The sequence below is a fragment of the Pongo pygmaeus genome, chromosome 15, assembly GCF_028885625.2.
Source record: "Pongo pygmaeus isolate AG05252 chromosome 15, NHGRI_mPonPyg2-v2.0_pri, whole genome shotgun sequence".
NCBI classification, from domain to species: Eukaryota; Metazoa; Chordata; class Mammalia; order Primates; family Hominidae; genus Pongo; species Pongo pygmaeus.
The window spans coordinates 71,756,815-71,772,202 of record NC_072388.2 but is presented as its reverse complement, the minus strand read 5'-3'; the positions used below and the strand labels follow the sequence as shown (position 1 = coordinate 71,772,202).

At 45.7% G+C, this 15,388-nt stretch overlaps 1 protein-coding gene across 6 annotated transcripts in view; it reads left to right on the top strand.

Moving 5' to 3' along the window:
* Nucleotides 1–15,388, top strand: part of DPF3 (double PHD fingers 3) — a 279,265-nt gene that overhangs the window by 49,925 nt on the left and 213,952 nt on the right. For 2 of the 6 annotated variants that reach the window (XR_010123748.1, XM_054448781.2), the window contains exon 1: nt 8,011–8,422. The exons of 2 other annotated variants lie outside the window; for them this stretch is intronic. Coding sequence is in view for 1 of the 4 variants with exons in the window: in XM_054448782.2 (XP_054304757.1) it covers nt 8,421–8,422 (2 nt within the window). In the remaining 3 variants the exon portion in view is untranslated. Of the gene's footprint in view, nt 1–7,969; nt 8,423–15,388 lie in introns of those variants that run through there. 2 more of the 6 variants (XM_054448782.2, XR_010123749.1) reach the window with 2 other exon arrangements.

The window sequence follows — 15,388 nt, the reverse complement described above, 5'->3', positions numbered from 1 at the left end:
TAATAACCTGAACACCTGGGCTTGTACCCTCTGAGAGACCCTGTATTCAAGACCCTGTTAGATCAGTGGTGAGCAATCCTTTTCACACAACAGGGTGATTCAGGAAAAAGAAGCAAACATATTTACGGGGAATTTCCCCCCCTCCAATCAAAATGAAGAGAGCTTTATTGAGTTTCATGACCCAAGGATGGGTGGGGTGTCAAGGAATGCTTAGTCTTAAAATTGACTCTATTGAGTAGAATAATACCAATGAGAAAACAGGCACTGCATTTTAGTCTTAATGTCCAGGTGTTTGGAGGCAGTTTTCTAACATTTTGTTCTGAAATTAGACCTCAGGATGCCTGTATGATTCTCATCATTGCATGGACTAGAACCTGTCATATGTGTACCCGTGTTTTATACATCTCAGTACTCCTTTTGTCCAGCATGGTGCCCAGCACATAGTATGGGCATAAGAAATGCTTACTAGGAAACAATATGGTGTAATGGTTAAGAGCACAGACTCTAGCCAAACTGCCTAGCTTTGTTACTTATTAGCTGTTTGACTTTGGGCAAGTTACTTACCCTCTCTGGGTGTAAAGTGGGGATTATATCAATCCCAACCTCATAGATAGAGATGGAATGAGTTAATATATATAAGCTCAGAGAGCAATGCCTAGCATATGTAAACCTGAGTAAGTATTAGCAGCTATTGGCCGGGTGTGGTGGCTCATGCCTGTAATCCCAGCACTTTGGGAAGCTGAGGCAGGTGGATCACCTGAGGTTGGGAGTTTGAGACCAGCCTGGCCAACATGGAGAAACCCCGTCTCTACTAAAAATAAAAAATTAGCCGGGCGTGGTGGCACATGCCTGTAATCCCAGCTACTCAGGAGGCTGAGGCCAGAGAATCGCTTGAACTCGGGAGGCGGAGGTTGCAGTGAGCTGAGGTCACGCCATTGCACTCTAGCCTGGGCAACGAGAGTGAAACTCCATCTCACAAAAGAAAAAGAATGTGTTAGAAGCTATGATAAATATTATTATTGAACTGAATGGAAGCCCAAGTTGGCCTTTGGTGCCAGAGCCTCACAGTGAATCTTTTCCATCTCTGGCTTCCATTTTGTCACCATTGATCAGATCTCTTTAACAGATTTCTATATAAAAATTAACTACGCCTTTTCCCCTCATTCAAAACAAGTTTTTTTTTAAGGGAAGCAAACCCCAAAAAACCCCAGATGCTTTTGAAGCAAACCCGGACTCAGCGGTAATGGATAGTGTGTTGGACTAATTACCTGGGGTAGAGGCTACACATCTAGGTTTTGGAAACAACTCTTTTCCAAAGAAAGTGCCAGTTTCTCTGTTCCCTTTCATCCGTTCTCACAGAATGCCTTTTCTCCATACTCGACTAGCTAGTCTTGGCATTGACAGAGGAGAGCTCCCCAGAATGATACATGCCAAATAAAATATGGCTCCAAGAGCCTTGTCCACTGGATTGCTTTATCCTTAATCATGTTTATTTATTTATTTATTTTTTTGAGATGGAGTATCACACTGTCACCCGGGTTGGAGTGCAGTGGTGTGATCTCGGCTCACTGCAACCTCTGCCTCCTGGGTTCAAGTGATTCTCTTGCCTCAGCCTCCTGAGTAGCTGGGATAACAAGCGTCTGCCACCACACCTGGCTAATTTTTTATATTTTTAGTTGAGACAGGGTTTCACCACGTTGGCCAGGCTGGTCTTAAACTCCTGACCTCGTGATCCGCCTGCCTCGGCCTCCCAAAGTGCTGGGATTACTGATGTGAGCCACCGTGCCCAGCTCACAATCATGTTTATTTTTGTTCGTTGGCTAATTTCTTAAGTTTTAAAAACTGAAGTATAACATACATACCAAAAAGTGCACATATGTTCATCCCCCAAAATTCACAAGTTGAATATGCTTGTGTCACCAACCCCCAGATGAAGAAACATCACAGAAGCCTAGCTGTGCCCCTTCCGGGCACCCCAACGCTCCATACCCCATCCCACCAAGGGTGACTATTCTGAGTCTAACCCCATTGAACGGAATCTTCTAGCACGTCCACTTTACTAGCTGGATTTCCCCTTTAACATTGCGTTTGTGAGATTCACCCAGCGTTGGCTGTGGTTGTAGATCATTCATTCTCATTACTGTATAGTGCCCTGTTATGTAAATTCACCATGATTTATTTTCCCATTTTACTTTTGATGAGCATGTGGTAATTTTTGGTTTGGGACTTCCATGAGTAGTGGTGCTGGGAACATGCTGGTACTTGTCTTTTGGAGACCTTAAGTATATACACCTTGCAGGGGAGTTACTGGGTCATGGGGCAGGCGTATGTTCAGTAGAGGCTGCTGAATCCTTTTCCAAAGGGGTGCCAATTATCTGCTTGATTCGATTTTGATGAAGAAAATTATTCTATAGTCAGATTTTGAGGTTTTTTTTTTTTTTTTTTTTTCTTAGAGACAGGGTCTCACTCTGTCATCCAGGCTGGAGTGCAGTGGTATAATCATAGCTCCTTGACCTCCTGGGCTCAAGTGATCCTCCTGCCTCAGTCTCCTGAATAGCTGGGATTACAGGTGTACCACCACACCCAGCTAATTACAAAAAAATTTCTTTTGTAGAGAGAGGAGTCTCATGATATTTTCCAGGCTGGTCTCGAACTCCCAGCCTCAAGCGGTCCTCCTACCTTGGCCTCCCAAAGTGCTGGGATTATAGGCATAAGCCACTGTGCCTGGCCTTGATTTGGGTTTTAAAGCAGAATATCATGACACGAACTCTGTTGCTTTTACCGTGTCTTCTCCCCCACTCTCATGCATGTGAGCCATATGATAACCAGGTAAATTCATTCAAGTTGCTGTAACTGCTTCTTTTCAGAGAGGCTCTTGAAAGTCTTTTAGAACTGCTACTCGAAATGGAAGTTTTAAGATGGTTTTCCCAAAATTTCTCATTTTTTTTTCAAGGATAGAACAAATAATCACTGTACCCCCTGCAAAAGAAGTTCTCCATTTCTCCCCTAACTCCAACTTTTTACTGAATGAAATGTAGAGCTTAGGGAAATTTTGAATGAAAATCAAACACCAGTGAGATTACAGATTTTCCAAAATTTGCTGATTGGACCATTCTTCTTATAATTTCAATTATAGTTGCGCCTCTTTGGAATCTGACAAAACTGGGCAAGTAGAGACTCCAAAGCTCCCCTGTCCAGTTCCTAAGTTTTCCTTGTAAACAATCACAGTACCAGGTGTTTCAGAAATGCAGAAGATAGAAGCGCCTTCCCATCCAGCCCCAGGTACCTTATAAATAGGGGCCTTGAGTCTCAGAGGGAACTTAATTGAATCTGTTAGTTCTGGCTTGCCCTCCCTTCCCTGACCCCCAAACAACAAGCTAGAAACAACATCCCACAGAATTACAGCAAAAATATTATTTCACACACTGCTCCCTCATAAAAATCCCTTGCTAAAGCACTCTCAAATCCTGCAGCCTGAGGCAGTTATGATTTTATTTTACAGATGGGAAAATGAAGACCTGCAGAATTGACTTGATGCAGTAAGAACTGGAGGAGCTAGAGTTTGGAAGCCAGACCCATGCCTGGGAATTTGTATTTCTAGGAGCAGAGGGTCTCTTTTCTAAGCAGAATTTTAAGGATGATGTGGCTGAATCAGGAGTTCATCATGAGGTCCTTTTCATGGGTGACCTTCACATCCTGGGACCTGGCCTTTTGTTTGGTTGGAAAATGGTCTTTGGTTAGGACACACTGTCAAGGAATTTATTGCTTTTTTGTTGGTAGTGGCCAAAAGTTGAAACTGAGTGAATTCCCATCAGTAGGGGAATGGCTGAATAGCTTTGACACCTTTATATCATGAATTATAACAGAACCATTAAAAGGATTTTGGCAAATTATGGTAGAATAAAAAAAGAGGGAGAGACTGTGTATGATGTATAATTTCATTTTTGTTAAACAATAATGCCCCCACACCGTCAAAAACTTCACTATTCAGTTTATGTGTGTGTAAAATTACATGAATATGGGGAGAACTGTGGAAGGATACAAACTAAGATGTTAACACGGGCTGCCTGGAAAGGCAGGGGCTGTGAGTAGCCATGTGGGCGGGTACGGCGTAGGAGAATAGTATCAGTGATATGATGCTATTTGAATAAATTATACATATGCATATATATGTATACATATGCATAAAGGAATGCACATAATTATGTGTATAAATAAATAAAAAAATCAAACAAACTAGAGTGGTTCTAGTAAGAACAAGGCTCTGAGCCCCACATGGGTCAGTTACCTTGGCGAGAGCTTGGTTCCACGGCTGCAGGCTTTACCCTCCAGATCAGCCGTGTTACAAGTGAAGGCCATTGGTCAGAAGTGGGCGGCTGAGTCCAGACACTGCTGTGTTTGGCAAACCAATAATTCTAGCTCCTATCTCTGCTGTGTGTATGTACTGCGTACTGACATTCGTATAATTTTTCAAGGTCAGGTATTTTTATCCCTATTTTATGGATGAGGAAAAACAAGGGCAAGTCACTCAAGACCACACAGTGACTGAGTGGTGCTGAAATTCAAGCCTGGGTCTGTGAGTCCAGAACTCTAGCTTCTCAGGTCACTTCCTGATCGCACCCTCAGTGGAGTGAGCACCCGCCTGCTTTGATCCAAGCTGAGATTCCCGCGGGGCCCTCTCTCACAGGTGTGGGTCCTACAGTGCAGGTTTTGCTACTTCCACAAACTCAGCCACCACTGAGTGAGCACTCCCTGTGTGTCCTCACCGGCCCCTTTCTTGGTTTTGGGTGGCAAAGCTTCTTATCTGTGTGTAGTGAGAGCAGCCTGTTTGGGCTACCGTCCCCAAGAGAGCGGGGCTGCACAGCAAAGTAGGGCATCCGGTTGTCCTACCTCAGGACAGGTGAAAGGCAGATGGGCTTGTGAAAAAGGAGGACACTTTGGCCAAATCTGACATCTATCTGGCCCCTGCGTCATTTCGCCAGTCCCTCGGGGAGTCAGTGCTTAGGTCTTTCACGTGGATCTCACTTCCACGCCTGCCTGCCACATCCCCAGCCCCGCTAACCACGGAAGAACTCATAGTTGTGGCTTATTTGGTGGGCTGGTAATGTGACTTCCACACAAATTGCTGAATGCCTTTGCTGTTGCCAAAGGTCCCTCAAAGCCAGTATTTAGGATAAAAATTCATAGGTTTGCAAGTTGATATTACTTGGGAGTCCCTCTTTTAGGCTTGGTTTTCTCATTCAGAAAATGGGAATACGATTTTGCTCCTGCTTGCCATTAAAAGAATATATATGGCCAGGTGTGGTGGCTCACGCCTGTAATCCCAGCACTTTGGGAGGCTGAGGCAGGTGGATCACTTGAGGTCAGGAGTTTGAGACCAGCCTGGCCAACATGGCAAAGCCCCATCTCTACTAGAAATACAAAAATTAGCTGGGTGTGGTGGCGTGTACCTGTAGTCCCAGCTACTCGGGGGGCTGAGGTGCAAAAATTGCTTGAGCCTGGGAGGCAGAGGTTGCAGTGAGCTGAGACCATGCCACTGCACTCCAGCCTGGGCAACAGACCGAGATTCTGTCTCCAAAAAAAAAAAAAAAAAAAAAGAATATATATGATAGATAATTTGCAAAAAATAGCAAGAGACATACCATATACTGGAAAGATAAGGCTAGTTCTGTGTCTTAAGTTTTGGCTGAAAACAACTGTGCTGCTGATGCCAACAGTAATTGCCATTTTTTTTTTTTTTTTTTTGAGACAGAATGTTGTTCTGTCATCCAGGGTGGAGTGCAGTGGCTTGATTTCAGCTCACTGCAAACTTCACCTCCTGGGTTCAAGCGATTCTCCTGCCTCAGCCTCCCGAGTAGCTGGGATTACACCGCCGCCTCGGCCTCCCAAAGTGCTGGGATTACAGGCGTGAGTTACTGTGCCTGGCCAGTAATTTCCATTTTTATGTAATAAGTCTGGATGTTTCCAGTGTGAATGGACTGCTGTCTTCTCCAGGGTGCTGTTTTTTTGGAGACAGGGTCTCACTCTGTCGCCCAGGCAGGAGTGCAGTGGCTCGATCTCGACTCATGGCAACCTCTGCCTCCTGGGTTTAAGTGATTCTCCTGCCTCAGCCTTCTGAAAAGCTGAGATTACAGGTGTGCACCACTATGCCCAGCTAATTTTTATATTTTTAGTAGAGACAAAGTTTCACCATGTTGGCCAGGCTGGTCTCGAACTCCTGACCTCAAGTGATCTGCCTGTCTCGGCCTCCCAAAGTGCTGGGATTACAGGCGCGAGCCACTGTGCCCGGCCTGGTGCTGTGTTTTAACAATGGCATCAATGACTTCCAGTAGCAGGCCCGTTTTGTGAAAGTCGACTTGACTGGAGGGGTTAGCTGGCTGCAGGGACAGTCTCCCTGGCCCTCACACCCTCTCTGTCTCAGATGGCCCCATTCCTCTGGTGGGGTTGCTGCAGCTGGCACTGGAGCCACTGCTTGCTGCCTTCTTTCACTGCCTGTGGAAGCCGCCACAGATTCCAGGAGGGGAGGACAGAATGAGGAAAAAGCTTGCAGCAGGCTGGGGTCTTCACTTGAGGATCTGGGGCAAAACCTGTCCATGGCCAGCTCCTTTCCTCTCTGCCTCCTTTCACTTCATGAAGGCCGTAGACAAACTGTCTGGTCTCTCAGCTTATCTTTCTAGAGAGGAAATTTTTTTGAAGGAGCCTGCGTAAATGTTGTGATTGTGAACAGTGATCTTTTTTTCTTTCTTTTCTTTTTTTATTTTTTTGAGATGGAGTCTTGCTTTGTCTCCCAGGCTGGAGTGCAATGGCACAATCTTGGCTCACTGCAAACTCTGCCTCCCAGGTTCAAGCGATTCTCCTGTCTCAGCCTCCCAAGTAGCTGGGATTACAGGTGACTGCCACTGCGCCCAGCTAATTTTTGTATTTTTAGTAGAGATAGGGTTTCGCCCTGTTGGTCAGGCTGGTCTCAAACTCCTGACCTCCGGTGATCCACCCGCCTCGGCCTCCCAAAGTGCTGGGATTACAGGCGTGAGCCACCATGCCTGGCCGTGATCTTATTATTAGTTCCTTAAGGGCTGGGACTAAGTCTCCAGTACCTGCCACAGTGCCTGATGCATAATAGGACCCCAAAGAAATGCTTTTCATTGGCATGAAACTCCCTATAGATCCATGGCTGGAATGGTCAAGATACACCTGCCGGAGACAAGTGATCATTTAGGAAAGAGTTTTCTTTCTTCCTTTGCCTTCCTCTGTGCATGACAAAGTGTGGGATCAGTAAACCTTTCCCCCACCCTCATTCTTCTTTGCACTTATTTTACTGAAAAAGTGGTTTCTGGCCAGGTGTGGTGGTTCACGCCTGTAATCCCAGCACTTTGGGTGGCCGAGATGGATGGATCACTTGAGGTCAGGAATTCGAGACCAGTCTGGCCAACATGGTGAAACCCCGTCTCTACTAAAAACACAAAAATTAGCCAGGTGTGGTGGTGCGCGCCTGTAATTCCAGCTACTCAGGAGGCTGAGGCAGGAGAATTGCTTGAACCTGGGAGGTGGAGGTTGCAGTGAGCTGAGATCGCACCAGTGCACTCCAGTGTGGGCCACAGAAGGAAACTCTTGTCTTAAAAAAAAAAAAGTGATTTTATTCTGACCAATTAAGTAAAGGTGATTGGACCTTTCCACACACCCCTCTCCTGTTTGCATTCTGAGAGGGGATGTTGAAATAGGTTCTGTTTGGTTCTGCTTAAATCTAGAAGTAGATTGACCAGCTTGAGAGAGATTTTCTTTATCCTGAGAGCTACTCCTGTTAGGAATGTGGAGTCTTCTGAGGTCCCAGATCCGGATAAGACAAGGGCGGGAGCTCCCAATGGGCTCCTAAGCACTGAGTAGGAGGTTGTCCTTCAGACAAAAGGGAAAAAAAATTCATCCAGATAGACTGATAAAAGGAGTGACATCACAGTAGGCATGGCAACCACAGGGCAATCATAATCTCCCCATGAGGTGGTCAGAACCCCAAGGGAAGACCTAGTTTCATTGCGCTCCTTCTCCCTTCAGGGCAGGCAGGAGCAGGGAGGCATGGAGGAGGGTGCACTTATCCAGTGGCTGGAGTAGGCCAGGGGTTTGCCCCCCTGCTCTGACAGTTTCTCTGGAGTGCTGGTGTGCCACCTGGAAGCATTCACATTCGGTCACTTTATTATCCAGGGTTGCCCTGGGAGTTTGGCAGGAGAGAGGGAGCAAAATGGGAGAGCGAGGGAAGCATATCACTGGAGAGGGAAGTAGAGATGTGATATGATCCGCAGGACGCCGTGCTCTGTCCTCAGTGCCCCCTCCCCAGAGGCTCCAACCCCTTCTGAGAACACAATGGTCAGCCTCCTGTTCCTCACTGGCTTCTTCTTTGGGCCTGGATTTCTGCAGCAGACCTGGAAGCCATGTAAGTTGTGCTAATTTCAAAGCCACTTGTGTCTCCAGCATCTCCCCGAGGCACCCGTGTGGTGACGGCTGGCCCTCGGGATGTCTGGGAATGTGGTCTCTGAAGGGTGTATCTTGAACACAACGCACAGGTTTTAGGTGTCGAAGAGTCAAATAAGGGGGATGAACCATGAGGTTGGTTTTTGGTGGCTTCTGGGTGTCCTGGGCCTGGAAATCATTTCTCCTTTCCTGTCCTTGTGGGGTAACTATGCCCAGGTCAGACCTGGTTGCTGCCTCACTGTGGGTCAGGTCATAGTTGCATGTATGCCTTGCTGCCACCCTGGCATTTGGGGTTTTACAAGCGGGCAAGGCAGCCCGAGCACAGAGTGAGCAGCCAGGGGAGGCCAATGCTCTATCTTCTCCTGTTCGTCAGCGTCCCCTCCCCCAGCTGTGGATGCGTGAAGACATTTAAGGGTCTCCCGGGAAGCAGGCTCTTTGACTTCTTTACTCAGAATATCTGGAGGTCCTGCTACAAGCTGGAGAAACTGCTTCCCCAGCTCCTTGTGGCTGTGGGTCACTTTGTAAAGGATGATTGAATTTTTCTATTGAGAGAAAATTCACACAACATAAAATCCACCATTCTAACCATTTGAAAGTGCATAATTCAGTGGTGGTTAGTACATCCGCCATCATCCACATCTGATGCCAGAACATTTTCATCACCCTAAAAAGAAATCCTGGCCTGGCGTGGTGGCCTCATGCCTGTAATCCCAGCACTTTGGGAGGCCGAGGAGGGAGGATCACGAGGTCAGGGGTTTGAGACCAGCCTGGGCAACATGGTGAAACCCCGTCTCTACTAAAAATACAAACATTAGTGGGGCGTGGTGGTGCGCACCTGTAATCCCAGCTACTCTGGAGGCTGAGGCAGAAGAATTGCTTGAACCCTGGAGGCGGTGGTTGCAGTGAGCCTAGACTATACCACTACACTCCAGCCTGGGTGACAGAAAAAGAAAAAAAAAAAAAGAAATCCTGCACTCAGGAAGCAGACACTCCCCACTTCCCTGTCCCCTCACCCCTGGTAACCACTAATCTGCTTTTTGTCTCCTTGGATTTCCCTATTCTAGATATTCCATAGAAATGAAATCATATAACACATGTGGCCTTTGTATCTGGCTTCTGTCACTCAGTGTAATGTTTTCAGCATTCAGCCATGTTGTTGCATGTTTCAGTACTCCCTTCCTTTTTATGGCTGAATAATAGTCCCTTGTATGAATACGCCACATTTGATTTACCTATTCATCTGCTGATGGACATTTGGGTTATCTCTGCTTTTTGGCTGTTATGAAGAATGCTAATATAAACTTTCATGTACAAGTCTTGGCGTGGACATATGTTTTCAATTCTTTTGGGTATATACCTAGGGGAGGAGTTTCTGGGTCATATAATAACTCTGTGTTTGAAGTTTTGAAGAACTGCCAAGCTGTTTTCCACAGTGACTGCAGCATTTTGTGTTCCAATCAGTGATGTATGGGGGGTCCAGTTCCTCTACCTCTTTGTGATTCTAGCCATCCCACCAGGTGTGAAGTGGTAGCTTATTGTTTTTTTTTTTTTTTTTGAGAAAGTCTCACTCTGTTACCCAGGCTGGAGTACAGTGGCATGATCTCGGCTCACTGCAACTTCCGCCTCCCTGGTTCAAGTGATTCTCTTGCCTCAGCCTCCCGAGTAGCTGGGATTACAGATGCCCGCCACCATGCCCAGCTAATTTTTGTATTTTTAGTAGAGATGGGATTTCACCATATTGGCCAGGCTGGTCTCAAACTCCTGACCTCAAGTGATCCACCCGCCTTGGCCTCCCAAAGTGTTGGCATTACAGGTGTCAGACTCCATGCCTGGCCTCATTGTGGGTTTTTTGTTTATTTGTTTGTTTGTTTTGAGACAGAGTCTCACTCTGTCACTCGGGCTGGAGTGCAGTGGCGCAATCTCAGCTCACTGCAACTTTCTTCTCCCAGGTTCAATTCTCGTGCCTCAGCCTCTTGAGTAGCTGTGATTACAGGTGCACACCACCACACCTGGCTAATTTTTGTATTTTTAGTAGAGGAGTTTCACCATGTTAGCCAGGCTGGTCTCGAACTCCTGGCCTCAAGTGATCCACCTGCCTCGACCTCCCAAAGTGCTGGGATTACAAGCGTGAGCTTCCATGCTCGGCCTCATTGTGGTTTTGATTTGCATTTCCCTAATGACTGAATGATGCTTCCTATCTTTTCATGTGTCTATTGGCCATTTGTATGTTTTCTTTGGAGAAATGTCTATTTGTTATTTGCCCATTTTTAAATTGGGCTGTTTGTCTTTTCGTTGAGAAATGAGTTTATTTTAACACATGATTGTTCCTTCCCCAGCCCCAGCATGGTGTGACCAGCCTGTGGAGATGGAGGAGTTTAGTGGGTGACTTAAAAGCAGGCCTAGGTCTTTGCCTCTTTGGCTACTCCTCAACGTTTTTTGGGGTCTCTTCTTCCCTGACTGCCCTTAAATGTTTTTTTTCCCCCCAGAGTTTCTGTCCTTGACTCAGTTCTTGTTTTGCCCCCAGTTCTCTGGCTGACCTCCTCTGCACCCTTGGCATCCATCCCCATACATTAATGTTGGTTACTCCCAATGCACATATTCATCCTGGGCTTCTCTCTGGAGCTCCATATTTGTATACCCAACCGGGACCTCAATATGTTCAAAACTCACCACGTTCCTCTACCAAGCCTTCGCCTCCTCCCGGATTCCCTGTCAGGATGAGTGTTGTCATCATCTACCTAGTTGGCCAAGCTAGACGTCATCTGGGATCCTTTATCTCTCTCTCAGGCACATCTGCCCTCTTCCCACCCAGTTTTATCCATTTGCTGTGGTCAATAGCTCTTCCTAATGTGTTATCAGTTCATCACTCCCGCTCAGACTGCCTTAGTTCAGGTCTTTGTCATTCTGATAGTCTTCCTAGCTTTGAGTTACTTTCATCCATCTGTACTCTGCCAGAATGATCCAATTATATCACTGCCTACTTAAAACCCTTCAGTGACTCCTTGTTTTCTGAAGGATAAACTTCCAACTCCTTTGTTGGGTGTATGAGCCCTCCTGGATTTAACCTCTACCTTCTCTCCAAGTCATATTCCCCTGCTCATGGTTTCCTCAGACCTTACTTCAGCCATAAGGAATTCCTTGAGGTTTCTTGTATAGGTTGTGGTCCCTCAAATCTTCATGCCTTGAGTGCCCTGCTATTGGTATGAGTTATATATGTGGCCCAGGATAGATTTTCAGGGCTGGATTGTGGACCCAGTGTGGCCCAAACCAAATACTAATATGGATAGAGAACATGGTGAGTGTGGGTTGGATGTGGATTTTGATTAAATGATTTACTCGTGAAAGAATTTGCAAATTGAATAGAATTAAACTATATTGTATTGCATTTATAAACTACCTGTATTGCAAAGGTGATAAAGTCCCCTGGAAAAATTCTGACATTTGCCCTATCTGTAGTTCATGGTTACTTTACTTTTTGCACCAAAAACAACAGAGGATACATGGTGTGACCAGAATATGTGTATTTTAGGAGCTGATGGGACAAAATATCTGAAATCTTATTTGGATTCCAAGATTGCCATAGCTGTGGACTGCTATGAATACCGGCAATCTCTTACTTGTTTGGAGTCCCACCCCTTTAACCTCTGGATTTCTTATAACTTTTTCTAAGGATATTAGTCCCTAGCTAGGAAAACTGAATGAAATTGAAGGAGGGATTCCTACTCTTTTCCAAATGATTTTTAAAAAAAAATTTTTTTATTTATCTTAGATTGCTAGTTGGTGCTTTATCTTTCTCCCTCAAAATTTTTTATTTTTTTAATTTTAATTTTTTAAAAAGAAACAAGGTCTTACTCTGTTGCCCAGGCTAGAGTGCAGTGGTGCAATCATAGCTCATTGCAGCCTTGAACTCCTGGGCTCAAGCGATCCTCCTGCTTCAGCCTACTGAGTAGCTGGGACTACAGGCGTGAGCCACCATGCCTGGCAATTTTTAATTTTTTTGTTGAGATGGGGTCTTGTTATGTTGTCCAGGCTGGTCTCAAATTCTTGACCTCAAGCGATCCTCCCACCTTGGCCTCCCAAAGTGCTGGGATTACAGGCATGAGCCACCACACCTAGCCCTTCCTCAAATTTTTCTTGGAAAAATGGCAAGCCTTCTGAAAAGTTGTGAAAATAGAGCAATGAACACCAATATCCCCTTTGCTTAGATTCACCATTTACTAGCATTTTGCTACATTTGTTTCCTCTTTCCCTACCTTTTATGCGCATGTGTGCCTGTGTGAGCACACATATATATTTTCAGGAAAAGTGAGATTTAGCTCATAGTACACCTTCCACTTCTTGGTATGTTTTCAAGCCTCTGGCAAAACCCAGTGCCAAAACTGAAGACTTGAGTTCTTGGCTCAGTGCTGCCACTGACGGGAGCATACTTGGATGATCCTGAACAAGTTCCTTCCCCCTCTCTGAGCCTCAGTTTCCCCATCAATGAAACAAAGGCTTGGATCCCCTGTTCTTGAAGCCCTCTCCTTGTACTCAATATTCTACAGCCCTGTGATGGCCAGAAAAACCCAGCCCTTTGGGAAATTGTCAGAAGATACTTAATGTACTTGTGAGATGAACCCCAGAAATTTATTGTTAGCTGGGCTCTGGCCAGGACTGTGTCTGGTTTGTAACAAGGAGTGTTTGTTTGTTTTTTTTTTTTCCCTTGAGAGAGCTACCAGTGCTTTGCCTGCCAAGGCGGGGAGGTGGGCTTGGTGGGGTTTCTACTAGAAGGAAGTGGCAGGAACTCTGACCTGCTTGCTGTCAAGTAAGCAGACAGAGAGGCTCGGAACCCCCTCCCCTGCCACGTTTCCTTGAGGTGCCTGCTTGTTTAATCTGCCTTTTGCCTTGCTTCCCCCAACGCCCTTTTATAGCTCCTTTTGTTCAAGGATCTTGCCACCTCCTTTTTCTGTCCCTGGCCTACCTCCAGGTTAAATATCCAAGAAGGACAGCAGTAGCCTGAAGATGCTGATGACATGGGGGACGTTCATGGCTGGCGCTGAAGAAAGGCTGTCATAGGTGGGGGTGATTGATACGGCTTCCACAGTGCTCCTACCCACAGAGCCCAGGGCAGAGGCCCAAGGTGCGCCAGGCTTATTTTATGGCTTTAATTCCCATGAGTAGGATTGGAGAAAGGTTTAGTAAAGGAGAAAAGGATGTGTCGGGGTTCAGGGAAGGAACTAGTGAGATCGGGGTAACAAGGGGTTCATTTGTCCATTTGGTAAGTGTTTATTGAAAGTCCATTATATTATGTGTAAGGTCCTTTTGACCCAGAAAGTCTGAAATTTGGGTAGCAGACATTAATTTGTATTAGATACCACATATGTTATAGAAGTGGTAGAAATAATGTTAATAATTGTCATACTTCCGTTCCCGACGATCACATGCTAAGTGCGTCACATCTATTCCATTGAATCCTCCCAACAACTGGGATGGGGTGGTATTGTCCTCACTGTGCAGGGGAGGAAAGGGAGGCTTGGAACAGTGCCTTGCTCAAGGTCAGGGAATGAGGAGAGGTGGAATTACGATTTGAGTTCAAGTCTGATTTCAAATTCCACACTCTTCACCTCTGAGTCTCTTGTTCCCAAAAGCTGTTTATGGACTGGTGGCAGTCTGTGATAGTGTTCACTGATCCAAAATACAAGGACAGTGTAACTGGATTTTTATGAAAGCTTACTTTAAAAAATTCAGTGGTTCTGAACTGGGGCGATTTTGCCCACAGCTCCCCCTTCTCCTTCCCCTCCACTGCCATAGCAAAGAATTCTTCAGTCCAGTGTTAATTGGTCTGAGGTTGAGGAACTCTGATTTAATTTGGAAAATTCATCTTAAAATTATATTATCCTGACTTTGGGGATATGTATTCAATGTTCTTTCTTTTAAGAAACAGTGGTGTTAAAACAAAAGTTGGCAAGACCACGTTGAACCCCCCAATTTTGTTGTTGTTGTTAGAAATGTCTTGGACTGTGGCTGGGCGCGGCGGCTCACGCCTGTAATCCTAACACTTTGGGAAGCCGAGGTGGGCAGATCACTTGAGATCAGGAGTTTGAAACCAGCCTGGCCAACATGGTGAAACCCCGTCTCTACTAAAAAATATAAAAAAGTTAGCTGGGTGTGGTAGCAGGCGCCTGTAATCCCAGCTATTTGGGAGGCTGAGGCAGGAGAATCACTTGAACCTGGGAGGTGAGGTTGCAATGAGCAGAGATCACGCCACTGCACTCCAGCCTGGGTGACAGAGCGAGACTCTGTCTCAAAAAAAAATTATCTTGGATTGTGAAATTCAAGCATCTAGGAATTACTTGATCTAGGAATTAAATAAAAAATACTGTTGGCCAGGTGCAGTGGCTCACGCCTGTAATGCCAGCACTTTGGGAGGCTGAGGCAGGCGGATCACAAGGTCAGGAGTTTGAGACCAGCTTGGCCAACATGGTGAAACCCTGTCTCTACTAAAACTACAAAAAATTAGCCGGGCGTGGTGGCAGGCAGCTGTAATTCCAGCTACTTGGGAGGCTGAGGCAGGAGAATCACTTGAACCTGGGAGGCAGAGGTTGCAGTGAGCCAAGACCGTGCCACTGCACTCCAGCCTGGGCAACAGAGCAAGACTCCGTCTCAAAAACAAAAAACTGTTTATTAGGGATTAAAGAAGGCAAATATCTCATGTTATAAGTGAGGCAATGCCTGGAGATGGGTTCTTGGGGCTCCTGGAGTTTGATTTAATAACAAATATTTATTGACCACATATTGTCTTGTACTGTGAGAGGCCTTATGGGAGGTCAAAAGGAATTTTGCCCTAATGATCTTAATAATCTCCATAGGACAAAAAGTGAACATGTATAAAGTGGAAAACAAGGAAAGCCTGGCAGATGATGGTTAAATTTATTTGCTGATCAATGTT